Source organism: Prunus avium, chromosome 2 (assembly GCF_965620075.1).
Source record: "Prunus avium chromosome 2, drPruAviu1.hap1.1, whole genome shotgun sequence".
Taxonomy (NCBI): Eukaryota; Viridiplantae; Streptophyta; class Magnoliopsida; order Rosales; family Rosaceae; genus Prunus; species Prunus avium.
Window position 1 is genome coordinate 1,805,720 of NC_142285.1, and position 12,965 is coordinate 1,818,684.

Consider the following 12,965-nt stretch of genomic DNA (forward strand, 5'->3'; position numbering starts at 1 on the left):
TGGACTTGGATCTAAAGAGCCAAAAGAAAAAAGAAAGAAAAGGAACTACATTGATTAACCTAGTTGATGAATTAGCCAATCATATATGCATGGCTCATAATGTGTAGCCGGTTTAAAAAAGTAGGTCACGAGGAAATGAAATCCAGGCATGGGAGATATTGGGAATCCTACGTAGCCCCCATTTTGGAAAAAAACGTTTTATTGTTACCAGCACTTCATTTTGCATCACAAAGTAGGACAAATCATATATAAAAAAATCAAGAAATGCTTTGTAGCTTACGTTCCATGGTGGACTGTCCACCTTTCAGATGATCCAACTCACAATTATTCGTGAGCTCCCTCTAAATTTATGCAAATCCTAAAGCTGTCATTCAAGTCAATATTCAATCTAAAGCTTTTTCCTTGTTTGTCGCTCTCTCTATCTCTCTCTGAGTCTGTGAGTCTGCGTGTGTGGGTTAAGCAATATACCAATTTTTTATTAATTTGGGAGAGATAAGAGAAGTGAAGGAAGAGTACTTATAAAGCGTAGGCAGGGCTCTGTGTACAAAGTGTGAAAAAGGAAGTTGGTGAAAAGAGCTCTCTCTCTCTCTCTCTCCTCTCTCTCTCTCTCTCTCTCTCAGAGCACAAAGAACAATAAGCGCAAAGGTATGCAAGTTTCTTGTAAAAGATGAGCTCTCCTTTCCTTGCCTTTCAGTCTACAACTCTTACTTTATTTGGTATATTTCTTGCTTTCAACTTCTTCCTCTTCTGTGCATGCATGCTTCTCATAATACTTGTTTGTGCGTACATGCACCTGTTTTTATTTAATATATACATTACATGTAAATCCATCGATATCGTAACTTTTTTTTTTCCGTGATTTTTAAGTACGTATCAGATGCATTGCGTCAAACTCTAACAAAAAATAAATAAGATTGATCCACTGTTATTACTTCATGGTTCAAATGCATTTCGCCAAATATATGTAAAACTCTATCAAAATTGATGTTAGAATTAACTTAAGAAAAATCTTTTTTTTTTAAATTTTTGGACGAAACTTATACAAAAGCCTAACAACAATTTAACCCAAAGTTTTATTGAAAGTGGATTTGGATGCTCCTCGTGCTCTCCCATTGTGGGCCTTCCACAATGGGCTTCCTCCATGTCGTTTTTTTGTGGGCCCACTTAATACACAAGTTCTCCCCACACTATTGGAACCTACGAACCCCCGTACTGGACGGTTAAGTACGGAATTATTTGGTTCATGTCACTGTCGTCAATGGTAATTAAAAATGTTTGTAGTCCCTATCTCCTGTCTCCTCAGGGTGACAGAGTTGTCAATTAGTTCTCGTGACCTCTAAGGATGAGCCACGTGTCTCCAACTAAATCCGCCCCCAATCTCAATGCTGCTTGCTTTTTTTCTTCTTCTTTTTCTTGCTTATGCAGATTCCACTACTCGCATGCTTGACCAAATCCACCACTCTATATACAGATTTTTTTCTTGAAAGCATGTATATGGTATACTATTGTGATAATTTGCTTAAATGACTATTCTGAAAATTTTAAATAAATAAATAAAAATATTTCTTTGTTAAAATTTGACTGCCTTTACCAATTATAATTTGCATAATTGTAATTTGTATGTAAAAACAAATCATCTTTACTAATTTTCTTGTTGTTCTCTTCACTTGCAACTTTTAATTGATACCTTATGCATTATATTTCCTTTCAGCTGGTGTCTAATTGGTAAAAGTTTAGATAAGTGTGATGCAATTGGGAATAAAAATTACTAAAAGCTTTGGATTTAAAAGATAATGATGACTGATAAAAATATGTTACTACACTTATAAAGCTAAGTGCGATTCTCAAAAAAATAAAGCTAAGGACAAGAGGTTTGTAGCTGAGGTTATTAAGAGTATTTATCTTTCCATCTAAAGTCCTAGGTTCGATTCCCCCTATCCCAATATCACTTCTGTTTAAATTAAAAAAAAACTTATAAAGCTGACTGATAGATTCAATGAATGTTCATATGAACTAGTTAATTAAGTTTGGGGTTTATAACTCTGGTGGTAGAGCTAAGAAGGAAGCAAGTTTTGTGGGTAACTATAACCCTCTCCTAATGATCATGTGATCATTTTGAATCCTGTTTTTTCATGTCTTCCCAAACATCCATCTAAGCCTCTCCTTAATAATTCGTTTCACTCCTTAGTATGAACATGGTTTTTATTTTCCTTTCTATTTTATCGATGTGTTGGCTATTATATAAAGTTAGTTCTTCTATTTTCGAGACATTTAATGATCGTAAGACACGTACAATGGATGCACTGTCCAATATTCACCTAAACTTTGTTTTGATTCTAACTTGTATTAAGAGTATCTCACTTGGACTGACAGATAGATATAATATCAACTAGTATTTGGTTTAATTGTAGTTATTTTTCTTAGTTTGAGGAGATCTCAGGTTCGACTAACATAAATTAATATGAGAAAATACACAAAAAGAAATGAAAACTCATTAAATGGGAGTGTCCTAAAATATAAGATAATTGTTCATTCACTTTTTAATAGGTTTTTTTTTGTCCTTTTAATACAAGCAAATTAAAGAAGGAGAGAATCAAACTTAATCATTAAGCGACGATTCTCTCGCATATCCTAAAAGTTTAAGCTTTTAGAAATAGGACAAAAATCATACCCATCACCTAGCCCATAGCCCTCCATTAAGAATTAAACCAGTCCCATTTAAAAGACAGGTCGGATCTTCTTTTTCCAAGCAAGGTTCACACAGACATGGACATAAGGATCTCTCTCTCTCTCTCTCTCTCTCTCTCTCTAATCTTTTTGTGTGATTTATTTTGAATGATAAATAAGAATTAAGTTTTGTTTGTACTCGATATTAGAAGACACCTGCCGTAATTCTCGTGGTGCTATCAGGGGATTGAAAACCCAAGGGAGGTATATATGCAGTATCCAAGTTTGGTCACACCTACCTTGTCCCTTCCCTCTTCTACATTATTGTGTTTAGCCATTGTACTCCTTCCTTTGCTTACAGCTTTATTTATACTCATTTTTGTCCTTAGCTAATCCCATTTAGCCAAATGGCATTGGAAAATGGAAACACTTTTCGGTACCAGATTCAAATTTTAAGTCTTGCAACTACAAAATTAGTATATACATTAAAACTTTTAGTCCAAAGCTTCACCCTTTATGCGTTGATTACATGCCAATTATATATATATATATATATATATATATATAATATACACATATAATGCTTTTATGTAGGTGGGAAAATATCAGGAACCTTTCTTTGTTTGTTTGGTTTTTTTGTTCTTTCAATAGGACCTAAATTATGCTGCGGTTATTGCAGTCCTATGGAGAATATATAAAATCGCATATTAGACTTTTTAAGCATTGGATGTTTTTCTTTTCGAAGACATTTGGAATGTTACTTGCCAACTTATCAATTGTTGTCTAGATTGGAAGCTTCAAATTCACAGTCTGGCAAAATTACATACTAAACTTAAGTTGTCAGTTCGATTTAAATTATAGAACATACTAAACTGTTTTATAAGAGAAATTTTCCTTTTAAGTTAGAATTTTTTAAAATTCTTATTTAATTGAAATTTGGTACAAGCACACACAAATGGGAAAAACAATCCATTTAGAGAAAAATGCTAAAATATAGCAATTGTCCTTAAATTAAAACCCAACTTTACTTTTCGTATCCGGTAGGCCAATATTTCTATTGGCAAATAGGAAGTTTCCGAGTCCATGCTCAAGTACTTATTACTTCTTGGGTCGTAATTTCTATTCCCTAGCATACACATACACAACCTTAACTTTGACTCTAACATAGTAAGTCAGTAAGAGAGCACACAATTCATACAACGTGTCTTGCCCACGCATTCCAAGCAAAGTTTAGCAGGTCCTTTGCGCCAACTTTGAATTTCTCGCAAAAGTTTTGGTACTTTTTTTTTTGCAAAAAACAAATCATGTTAAAGGCTTGTATTGATTGATGAGTCTACAAAACATCATAACTGAGGAAGGTTCTATTATCACCGACCCCAAGTCATGCAACTATAAATCTCCCTTCAACTTGTAGTGTCTTTGTGTCACACTCCTGGCGTTAATTCTCAGGCGCTCGCATTTTAGCTTCTTCAACATCTGAGCGACTCCTGAGATATCGCCATTGTTATAACTTGAACTCAAATTTATTTGACAGTTCATTTTACATAGAAGGGTATATTTTCCTCTTTTTTGTTTTGTTTTTTTTTCCTTCTCTGTTAAACCGAGCACTTCATTTGGTATATGAGTTAAATTGAGCTTAGTTTGTGAGAGCTGCATTTTTAAAGTGACATCAAAAGCTCAGTTGAATTGACCACATCAGAAACATTTTGAACTTGCAGTATCAACTTAAACATGGCTGAGGAGCAAGATTTGCATGAATCAGTGAGCAAGTGGAAGTTACCTGTTGGTGTTTTCTTCAAAGATGCAAGGTACAGTTTCAATTCTACAATGTTTAATTAGTGCTTTGCTCTCTCTCTCTAATTTACTGCTCTGTGGGCAGCCTTTGCTGTCTCAAATTAAGGTTGATAGGGCCTTCCCTTCTCATTGCTTATTAGTATATGGTTTTTTTGAATTAATTCATTGCAGGCGGGTTTTCAAGTGGGATATTCTCGGTAAGGAGATACTAGAGATTGCATTCCCTGCTGCTCTGGCTGTAGCTGCTGATCCTGTCGCTTCTTTGATTGATACGGCATTCATAGGTCACATAGGTACATACGCTTGCTTTTGCTTTCTTGATTTTTTGAAGCACTTAAATTTGGAGGATTCAATTTTTAGGACAGTTTTGTTCATATTTATGTCTGCATGTTCACATTAAGTTACAATTGTATGGTGTTTGGATATTTGTTTCAAGTGGAGTGACTTAAAAACATGAATTTGGGGTTGTATAGGTCCTGTGGAACTTGCAGCAGCAGGAGTATCTATTGCCCTGTTCAATCAAGCTTCAAGAATTACTATATTCCCATTGGTCAGTATTACAACTTCCTTTGTTGCTGAGGAAGATACTGTTGCAAAAATGAACATCAAATCAGAAAAAGGTGAGCAATTGCAAAAGGCAGACATGCTTGATGACTTGGAAAAAGGGGCTGCTGAACCAAATGGTACAGCTAAAGAAAATGGTAAGCATCTGGAAAAGTTTTCAACTGAAAACAGTAGGATGGAAGAGGCTTCTGCTGAGGATGATGAGCATGTGGTGGTGGGAAAAGGTGCACTTGAAGCGAAAGGTGAGAGCTCAGACAACGGATTACCTGAAAGCAGTGAAGCAAACAAAGCCATAGCGGAAAATGTTAAGCTTGAGAAGGCAGAGAAGGGTGCTGCTAAAAACAGTGATCCACTAGAAAATGGTACTCTTTCCTCACTCATTCTCTAGCTCTCTGACAGATATGCAAATTGAAACACAGAGATCTAAACATCTTGAATAATATTATCATTGTGACATTTAGTAATTGTGATTTCTTGATTAGGTTCTAGAACAACGGTTGACAAGCGCCCTTCTGATCTCATGAGCACCAATAAGAAGGCAAAAATCAAGAAACAGAAGCGACACATTGCATCAGCATCGACAGCACTCATCTTTGGAGCAATACTAGGCCTTTTGCAAGCCATATTTCTCATGTTTACAGCCAAAGTTCTCCTGGGCGTCATGGGTGTGAAATCAGTAAGTGATTTATATTTCTTATACTAAGTGCTTTACTAATAAACAAATGAAGCTGTATACAATTTGAAGATATGGAAACAAATCAGTGAGAAAGAAAACTACAGAATTAGAACATTTAGGAACTCCCTTAACCCAAAAGGCAGGCTTAATCAACTGACCTTATTAACATTTTTTTTACTTTAAAGATCATTATGGAATGAGGGAAATAATTACAGCTCTTCTTATGGAGCAGGATTCCCCTATGCTAGCCCCAGCACAGAAGTACTTGAGAATAAGATCAATTGGTGCACCTGCAGTTCTTCTCACATTGGCCATGCAAGGGATCTTCCGAGGTTTTAAGGATACCAAAACTCCTTTATATGTCATTGGTAGGCCAAAAAACATACTGTATATAAGTAAAAACCTGTAGTAATGGCCAATTTTTCTTACTACTTAATCGGGTTTATTTGTTTCATTTGTTCGTATCTAGTTGTGGGATATGCAGTTAACATTGCCTTGGATCCACTGCTCATCTTTGTCTGTGGCTTGGGCATCAGAGGTGCAGCTATTGCACATGTTCTTTCACAGTGAGTAGTGTGACCCTTGTCATGGTATTATTTTTATTGTTTCATATTTACAGCCGCTATTGAAGTACTGTTTGTACTTTAATATCTTATTTGATGCATCTTTCCTAAGATTAAATTTTTTTATTCGTTTTAGGTACTTGATGGCACTGGTACTCTTCATAATCTTAACAACAAAAATTGATCTCTTACCTCCGAGTATTAAAGATTTGCAGTTTGGTCGGTTTCTGAGGAATGGTAATGAGCTCAATTCTTATTGTACTTGCATAAATGTTACCTCCATCCCTCAATAATCCAAAATTGAGATTGGAGATTCAGTGAATATCTTATATCATTATTGTGCTTACATACATACATATATAATTCTTACTTGGTTGGCTTCTGTTTAATTTTTCTTTATTCTTGGTTACAGGTACTCTGTTGTTGGCTAGGGTGGTTGCTGTGACATTCTGTGTGACCTTGGCAGCATCGCTGGCTGCACGGGAAGGTCCAACTCCTATGGCTGCATTTCAGACTTGCCTGCAGGTTTGGTTGACATCATCTCTTCTTGCTGATGGCTTGGCTGTTGCAGGGCAGGTATTTCTTTTTTCTTTTTCTCCATTTAAACATATATCATCTCGAGTGACTTACAGCTATTTTAGTTGCAAGTAAGTAAGCTTCATACTCAAACAATCTTCGTGTCATTGTTCCCTGCTCTTTAGGCTATTCTAGCATGTGCATTTGCTGAGAAAGACTACAAGAAGGCCACAGCTACCGCAACCAGGGTATTACAGGTACTTCAGTTTGTACACAGAGCAGCAGAGACTATTTATCTATAAACCATTCAGGACTTGAAGTTTATAACTAACCTACTATTTCTTTTTAACAATTTCATTACGTTCTGCATTTGCGAAAACAATCAGCATTTTAATTTGTGGAAGAATATTTGTGCAGATGAGCTTTATCCTAGGTGTGGGGCTTGCTTTTGTTGTCGGAATTGGTTTGTACTTTGGAGCTGGAATCTTTTCTAGAGATGTTAATGTTTTGCACCTTATAAGGATTGGCCTCCCGGTATATAATTTTAGCTCATCTAAAAGCTCTCTCTTTCTCAATATTTTTTTTGAATGATGAAAGAATCTTCAAACTAAATTGTTTTCTATCCATCAGTTTGTAGCAGCCACACAACCGATCAATTCACTGTCTTTTGTCTTTGATGGTGTGAACTTTGGAGCATCTGACTTTGCTTATTCTGCATACTCCTTGGCAAGTCTCTTGTAAACCATTTACCACACTCCTTGGCAATTCTCTTTTCACAAATTCTGTTACTAATTCTTCAAACCAAATTCTTTGTTCCTTCTCACAGGTTCTGGTGGCCATAGCAAGCATTGCATCCTTGTTCCTTCTCTCCAAATCCCATGGTTTCGTTGGAATTTGGATTGCTTTAACCATTTATATGGCGCTGCGTGCATTTGCTGGTGTATGGAGGTAATTATCTTTTATGTACTTACTTTTCTTTTATCAATGGACGAGAGATTCGAATTTGAAACCTCTTCCAACACTCGGCACATAATTAGTATCATCACTAATTGATTTTGGACCCTACACTTGCAGGATGGGGACTGGAACAGGGCCTTGGCGCTTCCTCAAGGGTCGATCACCCCCATAGGAATATTTAAGACTCTGTACTCCCATGATTAATTTTTTGCCTTATCATCTTTTCCTTACTGTTATTAGTATACAGGCATAAAAACTCAACTTTCAATCTGCAATTTTTCCTCCTTTTTCTATCATGGTGGTGACCTGTCCAGGATGTTTGGTGATTACATATTATTGTACTATATAGTCCATAATTTCACATAGTCATTGTATTTGCTGCCCCTCCTCTTTCTTTGGGGTAGATGGATTGATTGGAATGAAATGACAACCCCCAGTTTTTACTCTATGCTTTACCAATGAAAATAAAGGAAGCAAATATCTGGTTCCTACCTTCCTCCATCTCTCTATATCATTTATATCATCACTAACTAAAAAAAAAAAATCTCCCTTGGAGATGCTCTAATGGAACTTTTGGCATTCCAACCAGATTCAGTTCTAAAATGAAATTCAAGCTATTATTACCAATAAAAACTTATTAAAATGAGATTTGACTCCTCACTTTGGTTGCTGTCCAAAATTCAAGCCTTCAAATCCTTGTCAACATTAACTCTTCGATTGGAACATTATGTGATGTCAAATTTTACCATGAAAACTCCACCTCGCGTTTTAACATCTCGGTTGGAGATGCTTTTATTCAGTTCGTTCACCTATTATTTCTACACACCTATATTCCTAACTTTCCCACCTATATCCCTAACCCTAATCGGGAATTTTTTTTTCATTTCTTTGGATAGTTAGAGATGATAATGGCTATGCCTGCCACCTGCCAGCATCACCTGTCTAAAGTTTAGGTCTTACCTCCTTCATACACTAGTAAAGAACAATAATAATAACAGAGTTGAGGCGATCGAGTCTCTTTCAGCACGTGATAATTACTTTGACCAACTGATCTCTTGGAAGAGAGACAAGCCGAATCATATCTACGAGGAAGGATCCTAGCTACAAATCATATTGAAAGGACCATTAATTCTTTCTTTATGACTTTTGCTGAGACTTGAGAAGACATATGCTCCTGCGCTTATATTTGATGATCAAGACACTACCAGGGCATTGTAGAACCAAGGGAGGTTCATGCAGCCGGTTTCACAGGGGACCACAATTCTTGGTACAAAAGTACAACAGATTATGTAATCAAAAGTCTTGTAAGTACAATCTAATAATATATCGGAGTTGAAAACACCAGTTTCTTCTTCTATATGTACTTTGTTATGACTCGTTTACGGTAGCTGGTTCAACTTTGAATTTCTCGAATGGCTGGCTTTCGGGTTTTAATAAGAAAAAATACTAAAGTTTCATGCTAGAGACTTCTATATAGTTATCCGGAACAACATAACTAAGGAAGGTTCTGTATATAATATTATCACCGACTTTGTTTAACAAAATGGCGTCGGATAATCCAACAAATCAGATGTGGATCTAGTTGTGAATGATCCATCGGATTTTCAGATCGGATCGGGTTGAATTTTTTTTGAAATCGAGTTGGATTTCAAGTGCTCCGCTCCAACTTTGACCCGTTTACAGGTTAACTACTTCAGCTAGAAGCCCCTTGCTAATTCTTACCTACTTAATGAAGTGACACACCAACAAATATTGTAAATTATTTAATTGAAAAACAATTTATAAGAGTGATTTCATTTCTCATTTACTCAAACATTCAAATATTTTATAGAAGAGTAATGCTATTTAGACACACAAAATTGACTACATCAGCTACCACATACATTAGCTTACCACCTTATGTGGTAACTGATGTGTATATGTCATGTCACTTAAATGTGGCCAACTGTGCTTTTCTTTTTTCCTTTTAAAATTAAGTAATTTATATTTTCAACTTTTCTTCTTCTTCTTCGTTGTATCCCTTTGGCTGCCCTTCTCTTTCCCTTTTGGCCTCTGCTCATCCTTCTGTGATCTCTATCATAACTCTCCCTCCAAAAAGTGACGTGGCACAAACAACTTATATCAATGGCAGCTGAAGTGTATATGCGATCTCTGTGACCACCTTATATCAATGGCAACATTACCAAGGTGATCATACGGGCATGTCCAAAATTCTAAAATGGGTCTGCCCTTCGATTGTATACCTCTAGTCCAAATTCCCATTTTATTTATGGAGTCGTTCTATGGTAAGGGTGTCATATATGGACCATAGATATGAACCTTCATATTAGCCACATGATTAATCTAAATAGTAATTTCACTTAAGTTTATTAAAATGATCATGTGGCTAATATAAATGTCAACATGAGCAATCTATATATGGCACCATCACTATAGAATTTTGCTTTATTCATGTTTTTGTTACTCTTACGATTGGGTCTTAAACAACCCATCTTCTTGTTGTTTGGGTTGATTTAAGCTCAAAGCATTAATCACATGGGGTTTCATATTTGGTTTTTCCTCTCTTTTTTTTCCCCTTATTTGTTTTTTTTTTCTTTAATACTCAGTGCACTCATATTTGGCTCTTTCCTCTCTTCATGGGTCAATAGCTCTTCGACTTCAAAAGTTCTATCTTACTTCATGCGTGCGACTTGTGCTTTGAACTGCCCAAGCCCAATAAGTACACTTTACAACAATTCATGAATTGAAGACTCTATAACATCATCAAATTTGGATATAATGCATGAAACCCTTCTCTTGGTTCTACAAATTCAGGTTGATTAATTGAATTTAAAGCAACCAGAAATATAAACATTTTAAAAGGCAGTGGAAAACTTAGAATGGCTTTGTATTTATTTATATGGAAAATGGCAATTTATATAATAGATTAAGATTACGAAACTTAATGCTAATGGATATGCAGTTTTGATTGTTTGTTAATCAGTGTATAATTCTAATAGAAAATTTGGGATAAGTCCAAAATTTAGAACATAAGTTGGGTTTAATCCTCGTATTTGTTGTCATTGATATAAGTTGTTTGTGCAAATATCTCACGGGAGAATATTTGCGACATTCTTCCACCCTTCGAGCTTCCTTCTCTTTCTTCTTCTTCGGTTCCTGTAAAATAGACTGGAGTCAACGGACCACACACAGGGGATGTTGGCCAAAGGCCCTCTGATGCCCAAGTAACTTAGATGATCTTTAGGAAGATATGAAAATAACATAAATGTTGGAGTTTTCTCTCACGGGGAGAGTGGGGTGGTCAGAGCCGTGTGTGTGGTGGCGCATGGCTATGAAGGAGAGAAAGGAGAGAGAGTGGCGTGAGAGAGAGATGAGTTTGGCTAAGGTTTTAGAATTACCTCTTGTGTGTTGTGTAACCATCTATTTATAGACTCCTTGCTTGGCTAGGGTTTGAAGAATAATCCTTTAATTAGGATTATTCTTACCCAAAAATAGGTGATAGGAATAATCAAGGAGATTTGGTGGAAATCTCATCCTTGATTTGGGGAGATGTTCCTATCTTAAATCAAATATAATTTTCCTAATTAAATAGGGTAATTAGTTGACCTAAGGAATTTCCTTTTTCCACGTGTCACTCATTCATTGGCTGCCGAAATATGTGCTTGGACTTCCTTAGTAGGTTGAGCTCCTTTTGTGAGTTAGGCTCCTAATTGGAGGAGGCCTTTGATTCCTTCTTGACCAAGGATGCCCAGCTATTATAAATACAAGGCTCCTCTTCATATCACAAAACTTGTCTTCCTCTACTTCCTTGCTTGTGAGAAAGATGTTGGAGGAGAGAATTCCTTGTCAAGGAGAGGAATTTCCGTGCACACCAAGGTAGGTCATGTTTGGTTTTTCTTTTTCTTTGATTTTCTTCGCGGCGAGGACTAGCTGACCTTGGTTGGTGGTTGTTGTTGTGATGTGACGACTAGAGCGACGTGACGACTGCTGCCACAACCTTTTATTTATTTATTTCTACTGTACTGCATCGTGGGCCAAGCCTATTGGCTGGTTGAGGTGGCGTGGTGCTATTGTGGGCCGTAGCTTGGGTTGCACTGGTGCCGCGTCGTAGGCCTAGTTACTGGAGCTGTAGCACGGTCTGGTGTCGTGAAGGTGCTATGGCTTGGGGTTTGATGGTGGCTCAGGCCACGTAGGCCAACCCCGAACTAGGGTTTTTTACTTGTAATTTGACTTGTGAAATTCTTACTTTTTGCAGTTGTTCAACCATCATGTCATTTGACAAAGGAAGTCGGTCATCAGGTTCACAAGTGCCTTCGTGTTTGTGGGGCGGTTCTCGGGTTCATAAGAGGAAGTTCGTGGAGAACTTGCGTCGCATCACCACCGAGGCTCAATTCCAGAAGTGGCACGCCAACAGACGGTGTGGCTTATACTGACCCAGATGTTCCTGATGCGAGGATCATCACATTTTGGCCATTCAACTTCTCTTTGGGCTTTCGATTTTCGATGTCGAGGTTTTTCAAGAGAGTGTTGATGAGAGTCTCAAATTACATCTTTTTAATATTATTTTGGAGACTTTATGATATAATTTTGGCTTAATAAAGATAATATCACTTGTTGTTACATTTTATTCTCACCAATTGGATTTATGAATTTTCTTTATTAATTTGGTGAACTTATTAGGTGAATTTATCTTTTGTAGGAAGTTGGAAAGCCAAAAGATGAAGACATACATTTGTCCAAGTTCAAGCCAGGTGTGAAGAGAATTGTTGGTGGATTTTATTGAAGAATTGATTGTGGGATTATTGTGATTATAAAGAGAAGTAAAAAGGGAGAAGAGAAGACAAAACCGTTGAAGCTAAAGAGCCTATTTCATGTCATTCATAGCCATTTAACGCCCACTACCTCACCGTTATTTCTTTTCCACTAACTCTCCACCATCAACACATGTTTAATCCAATTAATTCCTCACTTAAACCCTTCATTACCCACCATGAATGTATTAACTTCCCACTCACCTCATTGACTACTATAAATCACCCATAAACTTATTTGGCAAGGGGACCACTACGACAGATTTTTTTAATCCATTTCATTCAAAATTTAGTTATGTTTTCCTTTGTAATGAGTTGCTAGAACTCTAGCTAAGGCTAAAGGGAATGTCCTTTGAGTAAGTTTGTGAATTGTTCTTTAATCCAATATAAGGTATGAATTGCTAAATTCTTTTATTT

The 12,965-nt window shown here is 36.5% G+C and overlaps 1 protein-coding gene across 2 annotated transcripts; it reads left to right on the top strand.

The window, feature by feature from the left end:
• Positions 1 to 309: 309 nt before the first annotated feature.
• LOC110744898 (protein DETOXIFICATION 43-like) lies at positions 310 to 8,185 on the top strand. 2 transcript variants are annotated; one of them, XM_021944933.2, is made up of 14 exons: positions 310 to 645; positions 4,386 to 4,475; positions 4,633 to 4,754; positions 4,935 to 5,387; positions 5,508 to 5,701; positions 5,934 to 6,069; positions 6,171 to 6,267; positions 6,401 to 6,501; positions 6,677 to 6,840; positions 6,966 to 7,037; positions 7,198 to 7,314; positions 7,411 to 7,506; positions 7,607 to 7,728; positions 7,855 to 8,185. In XM_021944933.2, exons 2-14 carry the CDS (start codon positions 4,399 to 4,401, stop codon positions 7,907 to 7,909), a joined length of 1,806 nt encoding a protein of 601 aa, XP_021800625.2. In that variant the 5' UTR covers positions 310 to 645; positions 4,386 to 4,398; the 3' UTR covers positions 7,910 to 8,185. The 2 variants fall into 2 exon arrangements, with proteins under 2 accessions (XP_021800625.2, XP_021800624.2); XM_021944932.2 differs by lacking the exon at positions 310 to 645 and adding an exon at positions 4,078 to 4,219.
• The last annotated feature ends 4,780 nt before the right edge of the window (positions 8,186 to 12,965 follow it).